Raw genomic sequence first — 23,816 nt, forward strand, 5'->3', positions numbered from 1 at the left:
GCCTGCCGACCAGCCAACCGTACATAATTTTTGCCTAGTTGGACGGGTAAGGTCTCGAGACCTCTTGAGACTCACCAAACCTAGGTTAGATAATTTTGTAAATAGTCCGAATTTTAATTAACTTAAGACATTTTAATACGTGTGAAAGGGTAAATCATCAGATAGAAATAATAAAAAAATGCGAGATAGACAAAACGTGAGGTGCCGGCCAATTGTCATCTGCAAGCCGGCCGAAAAAAAAAATAATTCAAAAAATAAAATAAAAACCTCGAAGCAACAGCATTCACAAATAATAAAATACAAACGAAAAATAAACCCATAATTTTTTTTTAAACACGTCTACAAAATACAATCTACAAAACAAACAAGCACACACAAACTAAGAAAATAAAAACATTTATATCAACAATTTTTCTACAACCTATTCATTATTACTTAGCCCTTTCTTATATTTTATTTATTATTTTTTATAAAAACCCTCGTGCATGCATGGATAATATATAAATGGATTTTCTTTCATAATTATGGCTACAAAGCTGAAAAAATGGTAAATGGAAGGATAAACCTCTGCAACAAAAATCGTATGAAATAGATTTAGGAAAATAATGACAAAGTTAGACCTCGACCCTTGATCAAAACTTCCGAAGTTTATGGGTTTTAAGTAACAATGAGCATTATTACCAGACTTGCATATTTTATATTATATTTTCGTCAGCACAATTTTAAATCTAAGAAATATCTATATATCAAATAGTGTCCCGTTAATATAATAGCCTTATAGTGTAAATAAACCGTACAAATAGTATATAAACATTGAAATGTTAAGTGGGGGTTAAAGGGCTTCTAAACCAATACAAAATACATTTACCTTATCTAGTTTAAATCTCTTTTAAAATACCGATCTTTGTTGGTTTTCTTAGTGTATGTGCTGTAGAATTCTTGGGTTCATCAGAAATTTGCGACGATTTGCGATTTCGCATTGATTCAAACGGATTATGGAGATTTTCAACGGTAAAGTTCAAAGTGAGATGAAAAAATTTCTCTGTTTGTTTTCAGCTATTGTTTGCCCGGCGGATTTTCCCTTCTATTCCCACCGTCCGTACTTGAAAAAAAATAAGCTCAAGGTTTAAATAAAAGCGATATATTTATAGAGTAAATATTGCAAAAGTGTCAGTGACCGACGTATCGATTGAACGTCCCCGACCCCATGATCAACCCCGCCTTCCAGATTTAGAATTGCCGACTAGACGAACACGAACCCCCATCTCCTTGGGTGTCTCTTGGGGTGGCTTTTTCCTTTGGCCCAAAGTTTTGAAAAAAATTGTCGAACTCCATCTCTAGATCTCTTCACATACCTCAACATATGGCAACAGTTCAACAAAACCAACAACCGGGATCGGAAAATTTTTACGACCAATTTAAAACGCTTTCACTCATTAATATTCTAAGAGCTAATAGGACTAAATTTAGACATTTTCGATGACCTCCAAATGCATATTTACACATGATGATATATCTAATGTGAAATGTGCTTTCCTCCATCGAGAGGAATTTAATATTAATGATAACATAAAATAACACCCTTAAAAAATCAAAGATGAATTAACTTTGGTTTTAATTGTTTATCTCCTAAATGTTGCTTCCTTTTAAAGATCTTGTTGGTTACTTTTTTTTAAGAACAGTTGCAATTTGTTTATAATTAATCGATCTGAAATATTGTAAAGATTTTATATGTAAAATGATTTGGTATGATTTTAAAAGCTCTGTTGAAGGGGAAGCTGGACTGCTTTAAAATATACAAATTATAAAAACAGATGACGGTAACTGTTCTTAACTAAAAAAAAGCAGCCTACAAGATCAAATATGAATGGTATTTGCTATGGTGCAAAAGTAAATAATAAAATTTATTTCAATCTCTTGTTGGTTTTGTTGAACTAAAACACCAATTTTTTACATGCCATATATTTTCACTTATGCGTTTTGGGACACATCTGCCAACTCCTAGTTCTTTTTAGATGAAATAACAGCTTTGCAGAAGGACCAGGGCCATGTGCCAACAGCTTCTTATTGTAGGATCTTGTGTTTTTCCTCTCCTAGTTCTAAGAATCTATACCTACAAAAACACAAAAACATGGGTGTCTTAAATTTTAAATTTTTTTCAATCTCGGTTTTTGGTTTTGCTGAACTGTTGCCATATTTTGAGGTATGTGAATAGCGTCACAGAAGAGCCATCGGCAAGATTTACAATGGAATTACTGGAAGGTAACTGCTACAGAATGAAGATTCTGGTCGGACTTCTGACAGGATGCTGCCCCACCTAAGTCAGAAGTCCGACCAGAATCTTCGTTCCGTAGCAGTTACCTTCCAGTAATTCCTTCCATCTTTCCGATGGCTCTTTTGTAAAGCTCTTCACATACCTCGACAAATGGCAACAGTTCAACAAAACCAACAACCGAGATTGAAAAATTTTTACAACCAAACGAATAATAAAGAAAAAGAATTAGAATAAAATTCATTAATTATTCAGAAATCGTGAGATGCGGTTTGGTGTGATGTAGGTTTCAGAAAAAACATTTTCTTTATCGTGCCAACGTTTCAATCTTTATTGAGATCATCACCAGGGCTCAAAGTGTTTGTCTTCTGTGTAATTGTGCCATTCTTGCGTGTCGTGTTGAGAGTGCCACACCACACGCAAGAATGGCGCAATTACACAGAAGACAAACACTTTGAGCCCTGAAGATGATCTCAATAAAGATTGAAACGTTGGCACAATAAAGAAAATGTTTTTCTGAAACCTACATCACACCAGACCGCATCTCACGATTTTTGAATAATTATCGATTAACGGTCACTAATCACCACACATAAAATTCATTGTTATTTTAAAATATTTTAATATTTTTTTAATCAAAAAACAAAACAGCTAGAAAAAGTGTAAAATGTAATAGTAATTACTGTGAATATTATTAAATTGCTATCATTTATGGTTTTGTGTCAAACTTTGCTGAATGTGATCAAACCAAATGACATTTTAGATCAGAAATGAGTCTTTCCCTTATTGGAGACATTTTGAGAAATAAGTGTAATTATTAACAATACATAATTAATAAATAAAACAAATTATTTAGAAATAGTTGATGTATAATCTAGTTTGCATTACCCTATATAAATGAAATTTTAATTGAAAAGGAATAATTACCCTATTTATTATTATATTATAACACAATTTCCAATACGCAGTATGAAAATCTACCAGGAAGGAAGCTTTTGAACATCAATGAATGCCTCACAAGTTACAAAAATAAAACATCAAAAAATATAAAAAGAACCAGGAATATCAGATTATTTCAATTTTCTTAACTTACTGTAATATCGGGAGACAATGGATATATAAATGTTTACATAATCCTTTACTTGAAACATGGCATCAATACCAGTAGACATTACATAATAACATAATAATGAATAATTCTATGGCTTACGTTGTCCATGTGAAATTACGATTTCATAGGTCATTACATTTGTAATTTTTATTGTCTGCATAATAATTTAAGTCTGAATGTCTCATTGTCAGCCTATAAGTTATACACAGCTGTTAATGACAGTTGTATAATGGATTGTTTCTCTTGTATTGTTTCGCTTCTAGAAATAAGTCTCAGCTGTGGTTTATAAGCACGCATTTTGCGCATATTGTTCTTTTTAGTTTTTGGATGATGCTATTTTCGATGAGATATATTTATTTTTTTAACTACTTGTACTTATCTTTTGTGTTATCTTCTTTTAAAGTATGTCTCTTTTAACTCATATTAACGCAATGAAATCTTTGATTTTGCATACTTTAATTATTGAGAGATGGCTAAATGTGATTCAAGTTCTGTCATGTAAAATGGTTAAATGTTTCTTACAATATTTGTTCTCTTTTTACCTTTTACTGTTTTCAGTGTAAAAGTAGTTTATATGATGTTTGATCATATGAACAGACACTATCACTATTAGGTTATTTTTACTAGCCGATTATAGTTGGTTTGTGATTAACAATAAGCCCTCCTTAACCTCTCTGTTCATCATCAATTGCAGATAAAATAACACAAATAACAAACACAAAAATATGTACATACAGTAAAACATAATAGTCTGGTTAGCATTCACTCCACCCGAGAGTACTCGATATTATTCGAGGTAATTAAAGATAAGCCCCACATTCATGCTAATAAATTACATTTCACACGCCAGTCTTCATTCACTCTACCCTAGAGTACTCAATATTTCTAGTAATTGGGGATAAGCCCTCCATTCAAATATTCATTCACAGTACCCTATACCTTGTTGAATCCACACTAGCCAAGATGCATCATCAATTTGCAAGTCTCAAAACAATATTGGGTATAGGAACAATAACAAAGAATGACTTAAATATTTTTATAGATGAAAAACTAAATTATTTTTGTTTGCCAAGTTCACAAACTTGATGGATACTAACTATAAGATTTGTTTACTTTCAGGTTAAGTTTTTAAGGTTAAGCTATTAGTGAGTCTATCTATTCTTGCTTCTTGTTTGTGATCACTGATCAGTATGTAGTTCTACTTAAAAGTAGATAGACTTATGATCTTGATGATCTTATATACGAATGTCAAAATAGAAAATGTCTAACTTTGTCTTTTTTAATTCCAGGTTAGCTGCGGCGCAAGAGGCAGCGGCGGCTCGAGGAGCTCGTGACTACAAGAGGAGTTCAGGGCCGACAATGGGCCCACCCCCAGCAGGACCCAACGCCAAGGGTCCGACCTCCCTCTTTATATTAACAGAGGAGAATCCACTCCGCCGCTATACCCGCTTCATCATCGAGTGGCCATATCCTTTAATAACAACTATTAATTAACAATAAACAATTATATGCAAAACACAAATCCTGTGATTTAAAAAACACCACCATTGTTGTTTAAAACTCCCGATATTTTTATTATGATAATAGCAATGATGCTACTTTTGTGAGTTTTTTAACTTAATTTTTTTTTTAATAAACATCATTAAAAAGCAAAAAATCAAGCTGATAATTTAAATAAGAAAAAATATTCATGAAACCCAAAACCATCGGAAAGCAACCGACAGCAGCATGCATGTTTCTAAAGTTTCTGCTATCAAAAAAACTTACAATTTTTAAAACAAAAAAGTTTAAAAGAAACTGATTGTAAATTTGATTAATTATAAGTTTGATTGAAAAAAATTATTCATGCTATTAACTTTATTATTGAGAATGTTGATAACATTCTTTGTCTTCTAAATGAGCATCATTTACCTCCTAAAAAACACTAAAAAATGGGAAGAAATCATAAAAAATAAATATATAAAAATTCCTCAAAACCGTCAAAACTTACAGCAAAAATACTTTTTATTAAAGTTGTGAGATAACTTTCATTATACAAAGAAAGATTTTAAACAAGAACACTGTTTAAAATGATTAAAGTGTCTAGATATAAGGAATATTTTCTTTAATAATATGTTTACTCCGTTTGAATACGCAGTTTTACTCACCATCATTGCCAATTGCGTGGTCCTGGCACTTGAAGAGCATTTGCCAAAAGGGGACAAGACCACACTGGCTAAAAAACTCGTAAGCCAATTATTGTTGTATTTTTTTATTCGATTTGTTTTGTGTTTTTTCCACCCAAACAAACAATAAATTTGGTTTAAGATTTTCTAATTAATAAATAACTTTTACAGGAACAAACGGAGGCCTATTTCCTGGCCATTTTCTGTGTAGAGGCGTCCCTAAAAATCTTAGCGTTAGGTTTTGTACTTCACCGCGGCTCATACCTTAGAAATATATGGAACATCATGGATTTTTTTGTAGTAGTTACAGGGTAAGTACAAATAAGTCTCATCATAGTTAGTATGTTATAATACAGTGAATACGTATTGACTAAATTCGGAAGAACGAGATTTAAAAAGAAAAAAAAATATTTTTTTACTCTGTTTCTCTTTTGCTTTTTTTTAAATTTGGGTGATTGTCTTTTTTGAATGTGATTTGAGCAGGTTACCTTAACATTGGGCTGAGCCTGTCTATATACAGTAGTGAATGTAAATGTTTAGGTCAATGACAATATTCGCAGAGTCGAACGTGGATGTGGACTTGAGGATGCTGAGGTCATTCAGAGTACTGAGGCCCCTGAAACTTGTGTCCCGTATTCCAAGTAAGGGACAGTGTCAACAAGGAATGACCTTTATTTTGAATCATTAGTTACAGGCTCCAGTTGGGCGTGCTCTAGATACTTCTTCGATGATAATAGTTATAGCTCCAGTCAATAGAATAGTGTAGTGCTCAGTGTTTAATTTTTTAGGCAGAATTATCTACAATTAAATGATTTCCCAAAAGATTATTATAAAATCTGAACAAAAATCCCTTCACAGGTATATTCGAATAGTTTATCAAATGGGCCGTTTAATTTTCCAATGTCGACCTTATTTACTACCTATTACTCGCTTTACAGTTAAATATTTATTAATTATAGTAAAATGCTTTAATTAGTTTTGTTTATTTATTAGGGACTTAGCACCTAGCCTTAGACATAAATTTTGTCTGGTCATTCCTTTATTATGTAGTTAGTCGACTATAATCTTATTCATATAATCTAGTAATTATTTATTTGGTGTTCTCATTGGTGTGTGTGCGTGTGTGGATAAGGAGCATTTAGTTTAGTCAACTGAATCAAATATTAAAAAGTCATTAGTTTTGTAGTTTCTAATTATTATATTTGAAAGTTTTTACATTTTAATTTACAGAATTTAAACAGGTGACATTTTTGAATATTTCTTTTCAAATCTTCTCTTTCTAGACCAAATATGAATGTAAACAAAATTCAGGGTCACATAAAATCAAAAGAAACAGGTTTAAAAAATTGGTTAAAACAATAATCTGAATATGATTTCCTGAAACTATATTTTTTTCATGTTTATTAAATTTTCTGTATACACACAAATGTGTCTTTTGTAAGATGCACAATTGAAAATTGTTTCACATTCATGTTATTCTCACATTCGAGATTAATTGCGTACTACTCGTACTGATATTGTTTTGACACTTTAATGTTGTTTTTCAAAATGCTCATTATTTTAAATCTTAACACTAGGCGTATAATGGTTATTTCTAACAACCTAGAGATTGCACTCTGCTTAGTCTGTTTAATAAAATGCATTAATCAAATAGCCTTTTTAAAATAGTTGCAATAACCTTGAACAATAATCTACTATTTAATAATATATTACTAGAATATTGTTTTATAAGTAATTATAGCCTTAGAAACTACTTGAATTGATAAAATAGCTAAACCTTTTATAAACTTAATAATACTTATGTATTGATAATGAAATTTAGGTTCAACAGCCCCTTCCTCAAATTTTCCAGTTTTATATCAAATATATTTATCAAAGAATAATCTGGCTCTTGGTATGGTCTGGATAGAAAAAAAAATTTGTTACTTGCCAAGCTTTCAACCTATTTTAAGGTCATCATCAGGGGAAAAACAATTTTAAAGATGTCTATAAATTGACATAATTAATTTTTAATAAATGGCTTAAAATTTCTTTAGTTTGACTCAGGGCTGAAAACTAACCCTGTACAAGCCCTTGGCAATATTGGGACTGAGTCGGTCTTCAAACAAATTTGAAACCATCTATTTAAAAACTTAATTATGTAAATTTGTAGACATCTTTACGATTGTTTTTCCAGGATGATGATCTTATATGTCAAAAGCTTGGCAGATAACAGTTGAATTTGTTTTTTTCATGAAGATCATACCAAGATCCAGATTATACGGGAGTAAAAAAGTGGTCCATACATCTAACACTTTAAACAGAACTATATTTAAATGTAAACAAAATCTTAAAAAATTGTCTTGGGATGGAAAAGTAGTTTTTCTTTTGCTAAATATCACATTCACCGTAGTACTATCATAACATCCAAAAGTAAAATCCAGTTCTAATTTTTTTTAGAAAGTTAACTACAAACCGATAAAAGTGTAAGTTTTCAAAAATAAGAACAAGCAGAATGTACCACTTTAGGGTGTTAGTCCACAATAACTTCTTAGATTTTTATTTATAACAATATAACATTTATTCTTCTCTCCTTTTTCATTAATAATTACATAATTTCAAGTGAACAATTTTATTTAAACATTTATATTTTGAAATCTTTACAAACTTCTTATGAGTTTAAAAACAAATCTAATAATTCATATACATATAAAACATAGTTTGGTGATAAAACACATTTTTATTTCATTCTGAATAACTAAATGCATCAATTTCAAAAGAATTAAGTTTTAATTAAAAAATTGAAATGAAATCATTCTTCCATAACATGTGCATGTGGTAGGTACCTCGATTACAACACAAGAGGGGAAACAGTGTATAATAATTAATAATAAATAAAATAGTAATTATTTATTTTAGAAACTTAGTGTAGTAAAGTAGTTTAGTTGTTTGTTGAGTAGTGATAGCAGTGTTGGTTCCGCAGGTTTATCACTCTTATCCCCACAAACGATTTAGATATGGATCTTCGCACTTTGAGGGCTATTCGAGTACTGAGGCCCCTCAAACTCGTTTCAGGCATCCCAAGTAAGTTATTGTGAGCCAATATTATTTTAAACAACGTCTCTTAGAAAGAAAAATCTTAAATTTAAAGTCAAATCATTAAGTATTGAGCTTATTATGAAATATCAAGAAGGCACTAATCAATTGCAAATATTACTTACATTAGTCTTCACTTAAATGAGTAATTTAGAATATTAGTATTTATGTAGATGCCTTTTAGTATTAGTATGTTTTTTAAATGTTCATATTGTTATTAAATTAATTTATTACAAAAAAATTTAACATGTTATACAAAATATTATAAAATTTACCAAGTTCAAATAAATTGGCTAATAAAGTTTATTATTTTGCTGGGTGACTATGTTTATTTTTTATTTTCATTTAATAAGACCAAAACGTGAAGAAAACAGTGAAAGATGTACGGCCTAATCTGCACAATCAAAATTATTCAACACTCTTGCATTATAATAAAATTTAAACTTTGTCACACAAAAAAATTCATGAAAGTCATTGCAAAATAAAATTTGTCTCTTCACAATTCTGAATTTTTAACGTAGTCACCATTTAAGCTAAAAACAAAGTTGGCCCACATTTCATAAGTGCTACTGCAAGAAAAAAAACGTTTATTTTACAGTTTTCAAGAGTTATTTTCTTTTATTTAGGTCTGCAGGTTGTGTTGAAGTCTATTATCAAAGCGATGGCCCCGTTGCTCCAGATAGGCCTGTTAGTGTTGTTTGCCATTGTGATATTTGCCATTATTGGATTGGAGTTTTACTCAGGAGCGTTGCACAAAACATGTTATGACCTGGAGGATTTAACACAGATTGTATTAGAAGGGGACGCAGCAACTCCCTGTAACACAGATAATAAGACTGAGGCTCCAACGGGTAAATTATATTTTTTTTTTTTTTTAATTATCACAGAAAATATTTCAATTATTGTATTTTTAATTTTGTAAATACAGGTAGTTTCGTGTGCAATGCAAATCTTTCCGTGTGCCTAGAAGATTGGGAAGGTCCTAACAGCGGAATCACGTCATTTGACAACATCGGTTTTGCTATGTTGACGGTGTTCCAGTGTATAACAATGGAAGGCTGGACAGCAATCTTATACTGGGTATATTTTACTTTTTTTTACTGATTACTTATTTTTATAAGCTCAAATATGCAATGCATGTACTTGCATAGAAACTGTCGCGTCTCGCGGTCTGTGGGCAAATTCAGTTTTGGTTCCAGCAAGCCTCGAGAATCACCCTATGCCATGTGTTGGCAGCTTGGGGTCAGACCTGTTATCCAACCATCCGTTAAGAGGGTTATCTGCAGCTATCATTTCAGCTTCCAACAACAAAGTTCCTAAAACCAAACCCATCCACTCTCCCACTCAGGGTGGAGGAGTACTTGGTATTCCACCATCAGCCTCCACAAATATTATGTAACTAATTTACTTGAGGGTAAACGGAATACTCAATATTCCACCTTTGCCCTCTCAATGTGTCACACTGCACATTCACGCCATTAAATACTTTCATTCTCAACACACACTACTGGACAGAAAACAAAATATCTATAAAGTACTATATGCAATAAAAAAATCCTTTTTCATCCAAGAATCTGAACATGGGTCCCAAATGCTGCAGTGCCCAAGCACAATTCTGATATCAGGTGGCATTTCTACATGCTCTCTATATAGAGCCAAGGAATGTCACCTGTCAATTAAATGGGACATAGTATAAATAATTTATTAAAAATTAGAAAAAAATAATTCAATTTATTTGTTTTCAGATGAATGATGCCATAGGTAGCTCATTTAATTGGCTATATTTTGTTCCCCTCATCGTATTGGGTTCATTCTTCATGCTCAATTTAGTCCTGGGTGTTCTTAGTGGGTAAGAATATTTTTTTAAACTCTAAAATCTATTAAAATTCAAAAACTAAAAAGCAATCAATACATTTTGACAATAATTAAATAAAAAATTATGAGCCTAAAATTCAAGTTGCTCGCTTACAGTGAGTTTTCAAATGAAAGAACTAGAGTTGAAAGGCGAGCAGCTTTCTACAAACAAAGAATGAAACAACAATTCAACATCACTTTGAACTTTTATCTCTCATGGATTTGTGAAGCAGGTAGATCAATAACAAGAAAACCAAAAGATTAAAAAAAACCACCTGAGAAATCCTTAGGGGAAAAAACGTTTTTGATTTAGTGCTTATTCACTGTAATTATTAATCGCGTAAGCCAAGTATAAATATAAAAAATTTAGTATTGGCTATTATTCAACCAGTAACAAACTCCTTTAGAAAGCAAATTATTTATTTAAAACAAAATTAGCTTGATTTAAAGTAGAGTAGATTGTATCATTTTTGTCCTTATTTAGTGAGTTTGCGAAAGAGAGGGAAAAAGTTGAAAATAGACAGACGTTTCTAAAACTGAGGAGGCAGCATCAACTTGAAAGAGAGTTGAATGGTTATGTAGAGTGGATCTGCAAAGCAGGTAAAATTAAAAGCTTTGTAATATTAGGCATAGTAATATAATACACCCCTTTTATTTCTTCGTCTATTATCATTTTCTATTTTAATCGTTTATCTATTTGATTATTCATCAATTACCGATTTACAGAGGAAGTAATATTAGCAGAAGAAAGAACAACAGAAGAAGAAAAGATGCATATAATAGAAGGTAATTTATAAAATTATTACTGCATCTCACATTTTTTAAAAATTTTCTGTTTTTAAATTTAGCTAGGAGAAGAGCTGCAGCGAAGAGAAAAAAGCTGAAATCAATGGGTAAAAGTAAAAGTACAGATACCGAAGAAGAAGAAGGAGAAGAGGAAGGCGAAGATGGTAAATAATCGCCCCATTTCTATACATCTACATTATTTTATTACAAAAGACTATTTTTTTTTTTTAATAATTCCGTTACATATTAATAGGCTTAATTACAGAACAAGAACATTCAAAATTGGTTATTATTTATTTTTCTTATAGTTTTGATTGAATTTGTTACTAAATTAAAGAGAAAGAAAATGGTTAGGATACCAATCAACGCATTTTGTTTCAGTTCCTGTAAAGAAAGACAAGAAAGGTATGAAAGTGGATATTGCTGATAAAAAGTAGTTTGTTGATTATAATATTGATTATTAATTATTAGAAAATTGTAGTTAGACTTTTTTTCGATACAATGCAAAATCAAAGATTTAGCTGTTTATTTTTATTGACAAAACGATTTGACAAATTGTGTCGTGAAGCATGAAAGGTTTTTTAATTGAGTATTTTTTTTATAATAATAGCCTGTACATATAGTGTACATGTAGTTTTAAAATGGTATATCTATTGTAAATCATGATATTGTGTAGTAACTAGAAATTGAATTGAGTAATGTTTTCATGATGAAACAAAAAGAAATAGTAAGCGTGGTTCTTTAGTTGATTGTCTACAATTTAAATAATTATTAATTTATTACATTTAGGAAGGGTGAATTATGCTTATATCACATTTTTAAGCATTATATTTTTCAATGTAGGAAAGATTTTTATCAATATTTTAATTTTATTGAAACAATGTAAATATTAAAAAATTTATAATTAACCTTTTAACTATTATATAAGTAATTATTTACAAATTCATCAATCTACTAATAGAAATTTATTATTGTTTATTTTATTTGTTAAACATTTTATTTATTATTTGTTTTTTATTATAATTTTTTAAGTTTACCATACTTACCAAGTTAAAAGGTTATTTTTGAGTAGGGTCAAAAATATGTATTAAATAGATATTGCTTGTCCATTTTAAGAAAGCAATAGGTTGGAGTTAATTAGCGATTAGTAGAATGATCTAGAGGAAAGAAAATTTTGTGTAGATTTTAAAATTGCTTGAAATTTAATATATATACACATTAAATAAGTAAAGGGATAGTATAGTACTTGTTACTTGTGATACAATTGTAAAATATAAGTTGCTCATTAAATAAAATTAGCAGCAGATATCTTCCTAGACTTTTTCAAGCTGTAGTTAAACAATTAATAATAATAATTTCACAATAGATTAAGTTACAACAAAAATCTACTATTAATTTAAATAAATTGTTGTTTTATTTTCTAAATAAATTGAATTTGTTGTAGGTTTTTCTCGAGCTTCCTACTTAAAGTCGAAAGTGAAAAATAAAGGAGCCTGTGTATCGTTTTGGAGGGCAGAAAAAAGATTTAGGTATGTATATTAAATATAACTATCAGGAAATTCACTTTTTTTTCATTTTTGTGTTAAAAATAATAAATTTGATTTTAGGTTTTGGATAAGACATGTAGTGAAAGCACAATGGTTCTATTGGTTTGTTATTGTGCTTGTTTTCTTCAACACCGTTTGTGTTGCAGTTGAGCACTATGGCCAGCCAAAATATTTAACAAAATTTCTATGTAAGCACACTGGATATTAAACACGAAAAAAAACATAAACAAATTGAACCAATTAAAACATGTATGTTTGTAGATTATGCCGAATACGCATTCTTAGGTTTGTTCATGATGGAAATGCTCGTCAAAATGTATGCTTTAGGAGCGAGGATATATTTTGAATCGGCTTTCAATCGTTTTGACTGTGTTGTGATCTGTGGATCGATATTCGAAGTAGTGTGGTCAGAAGTTAAATCGGGATCTTTTGGCCTATCAGTGTTAAGAGCTCTTCGACTACTAAGGATATTCAAAGTTACAAAGTAAGTGATGTGTGTCCATTTGTGTTTTGTGTTTTCCCTTCTTAAAGTTATAGTTTTTTTGCTCTTCCCTCTGTTAATATCATGTTACAAATGATTATTATATAAATTTTACAATAGAAATGATAAGTATTAGAATTATTATTGGTTCTGTTCGTTCCTATTCATGTGTAAAAATAATATTATCAATCAATTATGTACTTACAAAAAAACTGTATTAATAAAAATTACCTTTCTAAATGTATAAATTATAAATGTATTTATTACATTAATATAAAATTATTATCTATAAGCCAAAATTAACATTAAACAGAACTTTCTTTATAAAGCAAGAACACAATGGAAATAAATTTTAAACTTATTTAAACAATTTTCAACTTCTGTACAATTTTCTCACTCATTCACTTCAATTTTATTATTTAAGAATTTGCCAATGGGCTTTTTGTGATAAATTTTCTTAAGTGAAAATACATTAACAATAAAAACAATGTGTTCTTACTGCAATCGGCTTTTATGTAATTATGTAATTATTTTACTGTTCACATTTGAGCAAATAAACGATTGACAAAAACCAATAAGCAAAAAGTGATACAAGTTTTGCTTATTTAAATTTTAACTTAAAACATTTATATAGTTTATAATATTATGCGTATACATAAATGTATATATTGTCAGAACTATTTGATGTAAAAGTAACAAATGTGAAATATCAAATTTTTTAATTTTCTTAGTAGTGTAGTCCTTTACAAAATTTGTAAAATTACGAACCTGAATGTCATCATTACGATTACAACCTCAACATTAGTTGCTTACAACAAATGTTTTAAACTAATTTTATTAATTAGTTAAAAACTATGAAAATCACGTCAGTGGCAATAAACAATTTTGTGCACTTTATAAGTCATAGTTAAATTAAAATTTAAAAACTCACTAAATACCGTATATAACATTAAAATTCAATTCATTTTTTTTCTCTGCTCAATGCAATAGAAATCCACATTTGTCGCTTTAACATGATGCTGATGATATATACTTACATTTTTTAAGGATAAAACACTGTGAAGACTGACAGTAATTAATTAACAAATGTCTATTCTTTCAATATGAAAGTATCAAAGCATGGGTATATGAACGAGTATATTTGTATTTCATCAGCCCAACAATTAAATTAATTATACAACAAATATAATTTAAAAAATTTACTAACAATGGTATTTGAATAATTTATTTGATTTTAAAATTGTGCTTTTGAAAAAGAATCAAATTAAATTTCTATTGAACTGTTGGGAAATGAGGGCCAAGAATGGATCCAAATGTCCATTTTTTTTCTCTCGGCAATATGTGTTACTACTAATCTGACAAATATTTTCTTTCTTAGACCTAGAGTTGCTTTGTTACACAGTTATGGCTAAATATTTTAATTTGCAAGAGTTATTCACATAAAAGCCGTATTGTTAAATTGTTAAATTGAATTAAATAAACTCTTATAAGTTTAAGTCGTTAAGTTTGTCCAATGTATATGTATTTAAACAAATGTAATTTATATGTAATTCAGGAATTTACAGAGTACTGTATATTTTGTGTGCGTTTAACTTGCTTGTACCTAAAATGCACTGTCTCTCTGTTTCAGGTATTGGTCTTCATTACGTAATCTTGTGATATCCCTTCTAAATTCAATGCGTTCCATTATATCCCTTCTTTTCCTTCTCTTCCTGTTTATCCTAATATTTGCACTACTCGGAATGCAGTTATTCGGAGGTCAGTTTAATTTCCCAGAAGGAACACCACCCACAAATTTCAACACCTTCCCTATTGCCCTACTTACAGTCTTCCAAGTAAGAACTCTAAGAGAAATTTTTTTAAATTGATACAAAATAATAACAAATTATGATATTTGTGGTTCAAGATACTGACTGGGGAGGACTGGAATGAAGTGATGTACCAAGGAATTCAGTCACAGGGTGGTCATAAAGATGGAGGCATGATATATGCGCTCTATTTTATTGTACTTGTGTTATTTGGTAACTACACTCTGCTCAATGTGTTTTTGGCTATTGCTGTCGATAACCTTGCCAATGCTCAGGAACTTACTGCTGCTGAAGAAGAACAAGAAGAGGAAGACAAAGAGGTAGACTTAAAAAAAAAAAAGGAATGTTTAGACATATTTAAACAATTCCATTTTTTTCCTTTTTTTTTTCAATGTCGCTGTATAGAAACAACAATTGGAATTAGAGAAAGAAATGGAGACTCTACAAAGCGCAGATGGGGGTCATCCAAAGGTAGAAGTCTGCCCGCCATCTCCTAGTTCCCATTTGTAAGTAGAATAAAAAAATTATTTTAAAACAAAATTTACTTAATAATACATAACAAATATACTAGTACAAAATGCAGTTCTAAAAAAGAAGAAGAAGACAAAAAGGGAGGTGATACTGATGAAGAAACTGGGCCCAAGCCAATGCTGCCATATTCATCAATGTTTATTTTAAGCCCAACTAATCCGTAAGTTTGTCGATTATCTCAGCTGGAATTTTTTTTAATCTGCTTTTTTATACATTCGACAGGCTTCGTTCAGCGGCTCATTGGGTTGTTAACTTACGTTACTTCGATTTTTTTATTATGATAGTTATAACATTAAGTAGTATCGCGCTAGCTGCTGAGGATCCTGTTGTTGAAGAGTCAACACGAAATGTTATTCTCAACTATTTCGATTATGCCTTCACTGGAGTATTTACTATAGAAATGTTATTAAAAGTACGTTGTTACAAATTATATTTAATTAAAATCAATACACAATGTACATTTTATAATGTGAATTTCAGATTTTAGATATGGGAATAATTTTACATCCAGGATCGTATTTAAGAGAATTTTGGAATATTATGGATGCTGTTGTTGTAATTTGTGCAGCTGTCTCGCTGGGATTTGAAATAAGGTAGGTATTTACTTTCGAAAAAGCTTTGGCATTTATAAACACAAATTAATTTACAGCGGGAGTTCTGCTGGCCAGAATCTGTCGACTATCAAATCCCTGAGAGTACTTCGTGTTCTTCGTCCCCTAAAAACAATTAAACGAGTTCCCAAATTGAAAGCGGTGTTTGATTGTGTCGTGAACTCACTTAAAAACGTTATTAACATACTTATTGTGTATATACTCTTCCAGTTCATTTTTGCTGTCATTGCCGTCCAACTGTTTAATGGCAAATTTTTCTTCTGTTCCGATGAAAGTAAATTTACTGAAAAAGAATGCAAGTAAGTAATAGCCAATTTAAAATTTGGTTTTCCAACACTTATATGTACAAGATACTAACATATTTTTTTAGGGGTGAGTATTTTGTTTACGAACCAGATAGTCCACTACCGAAAGCAGAGAAGCGACTATGGAAACCGAGATGCTTCCATTACGACAATGTTGCAGCTGCAATGCTAACATTATTTGCTGTACAAACTGGAGAAGGCTGGCCACAGTATGAAAATAAATGAAAAATTATTTATCAAAAAACACAAAATAATGAAACTTTTTTTTATAGGGTGTTACAAAACTCAATGGCTGCCACTTATGAAGACATGGGTCCAATTCAAAATTTTCGAATAGAAATGTCCATCTTTTATATAGTATATTTTGTAGTTTTTCCATTCTTCTTTGTTAATATATTTGTAGCTTTGATTATTATAACATTTCAAGAGCAAGGAGAAGCCGAACTTCAAGATGGGGAAATAGACAAAAATCAAGTACGTAAAACAAACGATATTTTGAACTATTTCAAATAAGCACTAATATATTTATCTTGTACGCAGAAATCTTGCATTGATTTTACAATTCAAGCCCGACCACTCGAGCGTTATATGCCAAATAAAAGAAATAGTTTTAAGTACAAAATTTGGAGGATTGTCGTATCAACCCCTTTTGAGTATTTCATAATGATGCTCATTGTTTTCAATACACTTCTACTTATGATGAAGGTATTATTTAGAAATTTTTACTTCTACTCCTAACAATACTAACAACTAAATTTTACTTGTACATACTTAAAGAGCATTGATTATCTAAATCATAATATCTTTAGAAAAGATTTATTTTATTAAAATAAACGAATATTAATAAAATTATGATGTGTATTTATAAAAAATATTAAGATAAAATATTAGTTATATATAGGTTCTTAAAGATCTATCTATTTTCTATATTATTTTTACTTCCCCAGAGAAACATCATATATTTTTTTAATTTATATTTATTTCTACAAATAATTGTATTTGACCAATTATCTTCCTATAATAATGATAAATATAACAGTGTGATTTTTCCATTTTTATTGATGCTCTTTAAATTTAAATCTAATTCACTAATTTCTTCACTGGCTTTCAATGGTCACTGGGTCTGGTTAGAATGCAGATGGTTTTTAAAAAAAACCACAGCTTGCTTTTTAATACAAACTGACAAAATTGGTTTTAGTGCTAATTGTCTTCTTAATAAAATAAACAAAAATAATTATGGTGCTATGTTATCTTTGAAAATTACCATCTCATTACAACGCAGACTAAACAGGAGCTTTTCAAATTAAACTGAACATAAGCTGCTTAAATGCACTTAATAATTTACATTTTTTTTCAGAAAATAATTCAAATAACAGTTAAAAAGCACCAAGCATAAATTGAATGAAAATAGAACGTTTTTTTCATATTTTCCAAAGCGGCAAGGAAAACTGAAATTGTTCATGGCTTTTTGATCAGAACAATGTTTTTCCTACATTTTAAATTGCTATCTTTTACTCCAAATCACACTTATACAAACTACGTTAGATCCACCTTTCACAAATATAAACCACATTAACACACTTTTATATTGATAAGATAATCTTTGCTCAAATTTGGACTGCTTAATATCCTGTTAAGTTCTTAGCACCTTGAAGGCTGACTTTAAAAGGATTCACACTGATAAAATAAATATTTAAATTCAAAATAATTTTTTTTTTACTTCATGCCTTAATCTAAGAAAAAATTATTAGTTTTCTTCAAAATTTGTCTGCTTTGATTTTCAAAAATCAATCACCCTCATCACTCCCTCGGTCTTGTATCAATTATCAATTTTATCGGGTGTGACAGTGTCCACAATGGTTTAGGCGATGACAGAGTGGTCTTTACGGTAAGGTAATCATCCCAGATTCGAACCAGTGGCCCTGTATTCGAACCGAACATATTTACAAATGAGTTTTTTTTTTAAATACCTGCACCCTCAGGGTTCATATAAACCATGAAATCCCCTCATAAAATATAATCGAACTTAAATGATTTTATTTATCTACTGTTAAAAAAGGAAAATATTTTTTTTTTTTTTTTTAATCTGCATATTTCTTTATGCCATATACACTTATGACCTAATAGAAATTTTTCTTCATAATTGGCAGTAATTGACATCATAATTACAAACTCTTTTGAAGCCAGCCTTTATAAAATAATTTACAATTAAATTTTACTTTATTAAAAATTAATTTTGACAGATTATTAACATCTAAGAAAAAAAATGCCTCTAAGAAAACATGCAAGTTGCTGATGGGGCCAATAGGAGATTCCATTTCATTAATGCGCTTAAATACATCATAATTGAAATAACAAAAATTAAAAATAATTTTATTATACTGTACATATTCTTCTTTTTTTAACCATCTTTTTCCACCAATGCACAACACTTTGTAAAAGTGTTGCATCGTAACACTTGTATAATACTAATTTATAAACAAACAAAATCATAATAAATGCACTTTAATTTTTGCATGGTCTTTGCCCTTGGTAAGTTTGTTAATTTGAACTTTAAATTAAACGAAAAGAAAAAACGTTTGTCGTGGATCGATAGATTCATTTCATATGTTTTTTCTTTGCTATCTGAACAATAGGCCATCCATTGTACAATGTATTTGAGCACATAGCATGATTTCTATCTATTAAAATCATCAAAAGTAGATAACTAATAAACTAATTGGAATTTTCAACAGGAATATCAACCTTATTTTTATATTAAAATTGTTTTTCATGCATGTTCACATATATCATAAAAATCATCATTTTGATTAAATGTTAATATTTTTACAATATAAAAGTTTTCCTTGATAATGTTCTTTTTAGAAAACACCAGTTGTTTCACTGTGCATTGTAAATGGTTCAAATCGTGATTTTTTTTCTTACTAAATTTAATATAATTTTCATAGCATCTTAACACACAAAATTCGTTAAATAAGATGATGCTAATAAAGTACCATATTTTGGTGCATTTTTACTTTTTCCATCCTTCCTCAGTGCCCAATTAAGTCGCTGCTATTATTTATCAAAACTTTTTTTTAAATTTTTGTTTATTCAAGCACAAGCATCACAAGCGCTTAAGGATTTAAAATATAGTAAATGTTTCAAATCATGACTTTTATCAACATTAAATTCCTACTAAATTCAACATAATTTTAATAGCGCCTTAAATGCAAAAATTATGTAGTAAGGTGATGCTTATAAAATTCCTGATTTTGGTGTACTTTTACTTTTTCCATCTTCCTCAGTGCCCATGTTAAATCAACTTTTTACTGCTAATATTTATCAAAGCATTTAGTCAATTTTTTTAATTTTAATTTTTGTTAATTCAATCACAAGCATCACAAGCGCTAAAAATATTTAATTTTTTAAACTACAATTCAACTGTAAAAGAAATTCATCTTATTTCATTTCACCATTTGGCTTTTTTTTTTACAATTTCTAGTAATGATATGATGCTACTTGATAGCATGGTAATTTTTGGTGTTTTTTTACACGCTGAAATTGTGCACTTAATGGATCAATTATTCTATCATAATTGAATTACTATTTGCCTTAATATTTTGGTGGCATGGCTTTTGCTTAAGAATTTCAGCAATATGAATAACACTTTTATACACAGCTTTGTTTCTATTTTTTATTAGGGTTTACTACTGCTCATGTTGTGGCTTCATTGAGAGGCCTGTTTTAACTGTTTTTATGACAAGTAGATTTGAAATTTACTTTCTCTCTATTATATATATTTATATATTTGTGTGTATGTGTGTTTTTTATTATTAATTGATGTGACTCTGGAGCAATCCACGACCCTTATCATTCATCTGTTGTTTTTTTTCTCTATATATATAATTTGGCTCTTTGTTTGTTTTGGGCGCCACTCTCTCATTACTAGTATCACAAGCAAAGCACTATATACAAGAAAACTCTTAACTACATGAACATGGGTTTCACTGGCATGTTCACGGTTGAGTGTATTCTCAAGATACTCGCATTTGGAGTGAGGGTAAGCAATGTGATATAAACAAAAACCAAATAATAGCATTGTACATTGTTCTTTCCTAATTGAAACAAAAAAGTTATAAATCATGAAATAAATACAATCACTTTTTTTTATAAAATTTATTGAATGAATAAAAACAATGTACATTGTTTATGAAAGAAATTTTAATTATTTGTAACATAAAAAAATATTGTGAACTGCCTTTGCTGAAGAACTTTTTCAGAATATTTTTTAATTATATTATTTTATAATACATGTATAGTCGAACTCACGGTAGGTTGTATTCTTATTAAGGTGAAACTGTAATTAAATGTCTAAAAAAAATGACAAAATCTATACAAAAAGTCATTTTTTATAATAATTTGAACACCTTTTGTAGCACTTTCCTCCTTAATGCATTAATTAATTTATTTATTTTAATTTTATTTATTGTGAGAAGCCAAAACTAGACAGATATATTATAGGTGATTCTTTAATTAACTTTATTATTGAATTATGAAATTTTTTTAGAAATTTAAGTCATTGGCTGTGCCTAATCGTGAATTAATTTTGATTTTGAAAATAAATTATATAAAAAAAAAATCAGCGACAAAAATTGAACAAAAAATTTTCACTATTTCTCCCAAATATTTCTTGCAATTTTTGTAAATATTGACAGCCAATAATCAGTAATAATAGTTAATAAATACAAAAATAGTTTATGCCTAAGTAAAAAAAGTTTTTTGAACTGATTTAATGTTACAAGAGATAATGAATGCTGTTAATTAAAATATAAAATGCCATGCTGATTTCATGATTGGACACAGCCTATTTATAGTTTATAGTTGTAGCTTAGCATGGATTAGAGCATGTGTTAGAACTTTGCATGTTAATATTTTTATTATATAGCACAACCACACCAACACTCTTTTTATTTGTAATTGTAATATATATATAAATTACGTCAGGGTATGTTACCCGATTCCTGTTCAACACATCCAAATTCTCTATAGAATCAATTGATTAAAAACCAAAAAAAAATTTATGATAGATGTTGATGGTTTGCATAAATATAGTTTTGACTGTTACCAAATCTGGGCCAAATCCAGGTATAACATGTCTCTCCTTTGGCCCCATTATGACTCATGATGTGTACAATTATTTTCTTACTCCATCGGCCATATAAGCTCATCTTTTCTCTAAAGAAATTACTATAAAAAAAAAAGATTGGTTTATTGACGATGGAGTGTAAGTTAGTCAGTGTAATGATTGCCTTGTGATGTGTTCTCTGGCAGTATCGTGACGCCCCGCCACTCCTCGATGATATCCTACACATTATGAACTTGGTCTTCACATCTCTATTCCTAATAGAAACTGTTTTGAAACTCATCGCGTTTGGATTTAAGGTGACAAACAAGAGTTCAGTTTATTATCATTTATCTTGATAATATTGAAGGATTTTATATATATTTATTTAAAATAATGTGCATGTCAAAATAAAAAATAAAAGTAAGTTGTTTTTTTAACTTGCATTTTTTTATAATTTATTTTGAAGAATATAAGCGCTGAAATTTCTGCCTCACCTCTATTTCAAATGTAATTATCAAAAAGAAAAAAAAAATCAATCCATTTTCAAAAAATACAAATCTAATATAACATGCTTTAGACTGCCCATTTACATTGATTTAAAAACAAAACAAAAGACTTTTTTTTTTAAATTTAATTTTAGAAACCATTGTAGTATAGATTAGTAGGTAAGTTTGTTTGCTGCTTTTCTTTTTACCACTTAAACATTGCTGTAGAAGTTATTTTAGTGGCCAAGCTGCTGCATGTCATAAGTTTGGTTGAATTTATAATAATCCCCACATTAAAAATATATATAAATAACTATATAGCGAGAGAAATGCAAGTTATTTATTTATACATATTATATTTATTTATATATGTATTATTATAAATACTGTATGAAATAATGGCACAACAATTATAGACTGTAGTACAAAAGTCTAGGCGTATAAGAATAAGTACTGTAAATGGCTTTTCAACTTTTTGTGGTAAGAAAGGGCAGTTCATATTGATCATGTTTTAGTCGTAGTCTAACTCATAATTGCTGTTTTTCATTTATTTCATTTCCAACATTTACCACTTATACTTTTAAAATGAAATAATTAAAATAAAGTCTTTTTAATTATTTTGATATAAGAAATTTCCAATTTTTGTTCAAATAAACATGTTATTTTATGTAATCTTTTATTATACTTTATGATGATCAATATTGTTAAAAAATAAACAAAGTTTATAAGTGAATAAATGGAAATGGTTTTTATAAACATATTTAAAGTCTTTTTAAACTTTTATAAAACTTTTTATTAAACAGCAAATAATGACTTTGACTATGTTAGTTCGTATATTTGAACTTTATAGCATAACATAAATTTTCTGCTAAGGGAGAAGTAAGTTATTAGAATGTTGATAATTATTTTAGAGTAATTTTAAGGAAAAATGTTTTTATATTTTATAATGTGTTAATATTTACATATATTTTTTTTTAATGTATAAAAAATTACTGATTTGTACATTGGAAGATAGATAATTTTTTAAGTAATTAATTTTTAAAGCTCGTTCATTTGTAAAATAATCAAATTGTGTTTTCTAGAATTTCTTCAAAGATCCTTGGAACACTTTTGATTTCATTACAGTAATCGGAAGTATTGTTGATGCACTTGTTCTTGAGTTTGTGGTAAGCATTTGCAAGGTGTTGTTTTTTTTTTAGTGAATTTAGTGAAATTCCATCTTGCACTTGTAATTTTTACAGGAAAATTCATTCAATGTGGGGTTTCTACGTTTATTTAGAGCTGCAAGACTTATAAAATTATTACGGCAGGGATATACGATACGTATTTTACTCTGGACATTCGTTCAATCTTTTAAAGTAAAACAAATACATTATTATAACTTTTAATGTAATAATTAATTTTTTCTTTTGTTTTAACCAGGCGCTGCCTTATGTCTGCTTGTTAATTGCCATGTTGTTTTTCATATACGCTATTATCGGAATGCAGGTATGATTTTTATACACTAATTTTCTTTTTTATTTAATCTAAGTGAATAATGAAAATAAAAATATTTACAATTTGTCTCTTGGTGATTTGGGATTGTACCAGATTAATATATTAATTTAAAGTTAATTTTGAATATTTTACTCAGCAGCTTACATTTTCCTCATTGACACTTTACTATAATATGTTTTTA

The 23,816-nt window shown here is 29.1% G+C and overlaps 1 protein-coding gene across 9 annotated transcripts in view; it reads left to right on the forward strand.

The window, feature by feature from the left end:
- Nucleotides 1-867: 867 nt before the first annotated feature.
- The window catches only part of LOC106666338 (voltage-dependent calcium channel type A subunit alpha-1), a 42,063-nt gene continuing 19,114 nt past the window's right edge, over nt 868-23,816 (forward strand). For 3 of the 9 annotated variants that reach the window (XM_024226234.1, XM_024226229.1, XM_024226231.1), the window contains exons 1-28: nt 868-1,011; nt 4,673-4,849; nt 5,504-5,609; nt 5,720-5,859; nt 8,511-8,611; nt 9,250-9,474; nt 9,552-9,703; nt 10,369-10,472; nt 10,962-11,077; nt 11,204-11,263; nt 11,326-11,427; nt 12,708-12,792; nt 12,871-12,998; nt 13,072-13,294; nt 14,922-15,126; nt 15,198-15,419; nt 15,505-15,605; nt 15,683-15,790; nt 15,853-16,042; nt 16,111-16,223; nt 16,280-16,540; nt 16,612-16,755; nt 16,819-17,020; nt 17,087-17,251; nt 20,478-20,588; nt 23,221-23,304; nt 23,380-23,496; nt 23,561-23,626. In XM_024226234.1, coding sequence (XP_024082002.1) covers nt 4,743-4,849; nt 5,504-5,609; nt 5,720-5,859; nt 8,511-8,611; nt 9,250-9,474; nt 9,552-9,703; nt 10,369-10,472; nt 10,962-11,077; nt 11,204-11,263; nt 11,326-11,427; nt 12,708-12,792; nt 12,871-12,998; nt 13,072-13,294; nt 14,922-15,126; nt 15,198-15,419; nt 15,505-15,605; nt 15,683-15,790; nt 15,853-16,042; nt 16,111-16,223; nt 16,280-16,540; nt 16,612-16,755; nt 16,819-17,020; nt 17,087-17,251; nt 20,478-20,588; nt 23,221-23,304; nt 23,380-23,496; nt 23,561-23,626 — 3,738 coding nt within the window. In that variant the 5' untranslated portion in view covers nt 868-1,011; nt 4,673-4,742. Of the gene's footprint in view, nt 1,012-4,672; nt 4,850-5,503; nt 5,610-5,719; nt 5,860-6,088; nt 6,190-8,510; nt 8,612-9,249; nt 9,475-9,551; nt 9,704-10,368; nt 10,473-10,961; nt 11,078-11,203; nt 11,264-11,325; nt 11,428-12,707; nt 12,793-12,870; nt 12,999-13,071; nt 13,295-14,921; nt 15,127-15,197; nt 15,420-15,504; nt 15,606-15,670; nt 15,791-15,852; nt 16,043-16,110; nt 16,224-16,279; nt 16,541-16,611; nt 16,756-16,818; nt 17,021-17,086; nt 17,252-20,477; nt 20,589-21,859; nt 21,971-23,220; nt 23,305-23,379; nt 23,497-23,560; nt 23,627-23,816 lie in introns of all 9 variants that reach the window. The other 6 variants (XM_024226228.1, XM_024226230.1, XM_024226233.1 and 3 more) reach the window with 5 other exon arrangements.

This window comes from Cimex lectularius, unplaced genomic scaffold (genome assembly GCF_000648675.2).
Source record: "Cimex lectularius strain Harlan isolate CLEC.00 unplaced genomic scaffold, Clec_2.1 scaffold124, whole genome shotgun sequence".
NCBI lineage: Eukaryota > Metazoa > Arthropoda > Insecta > Hemiptera > Cimicidae > Cimex > Cimex lectularius.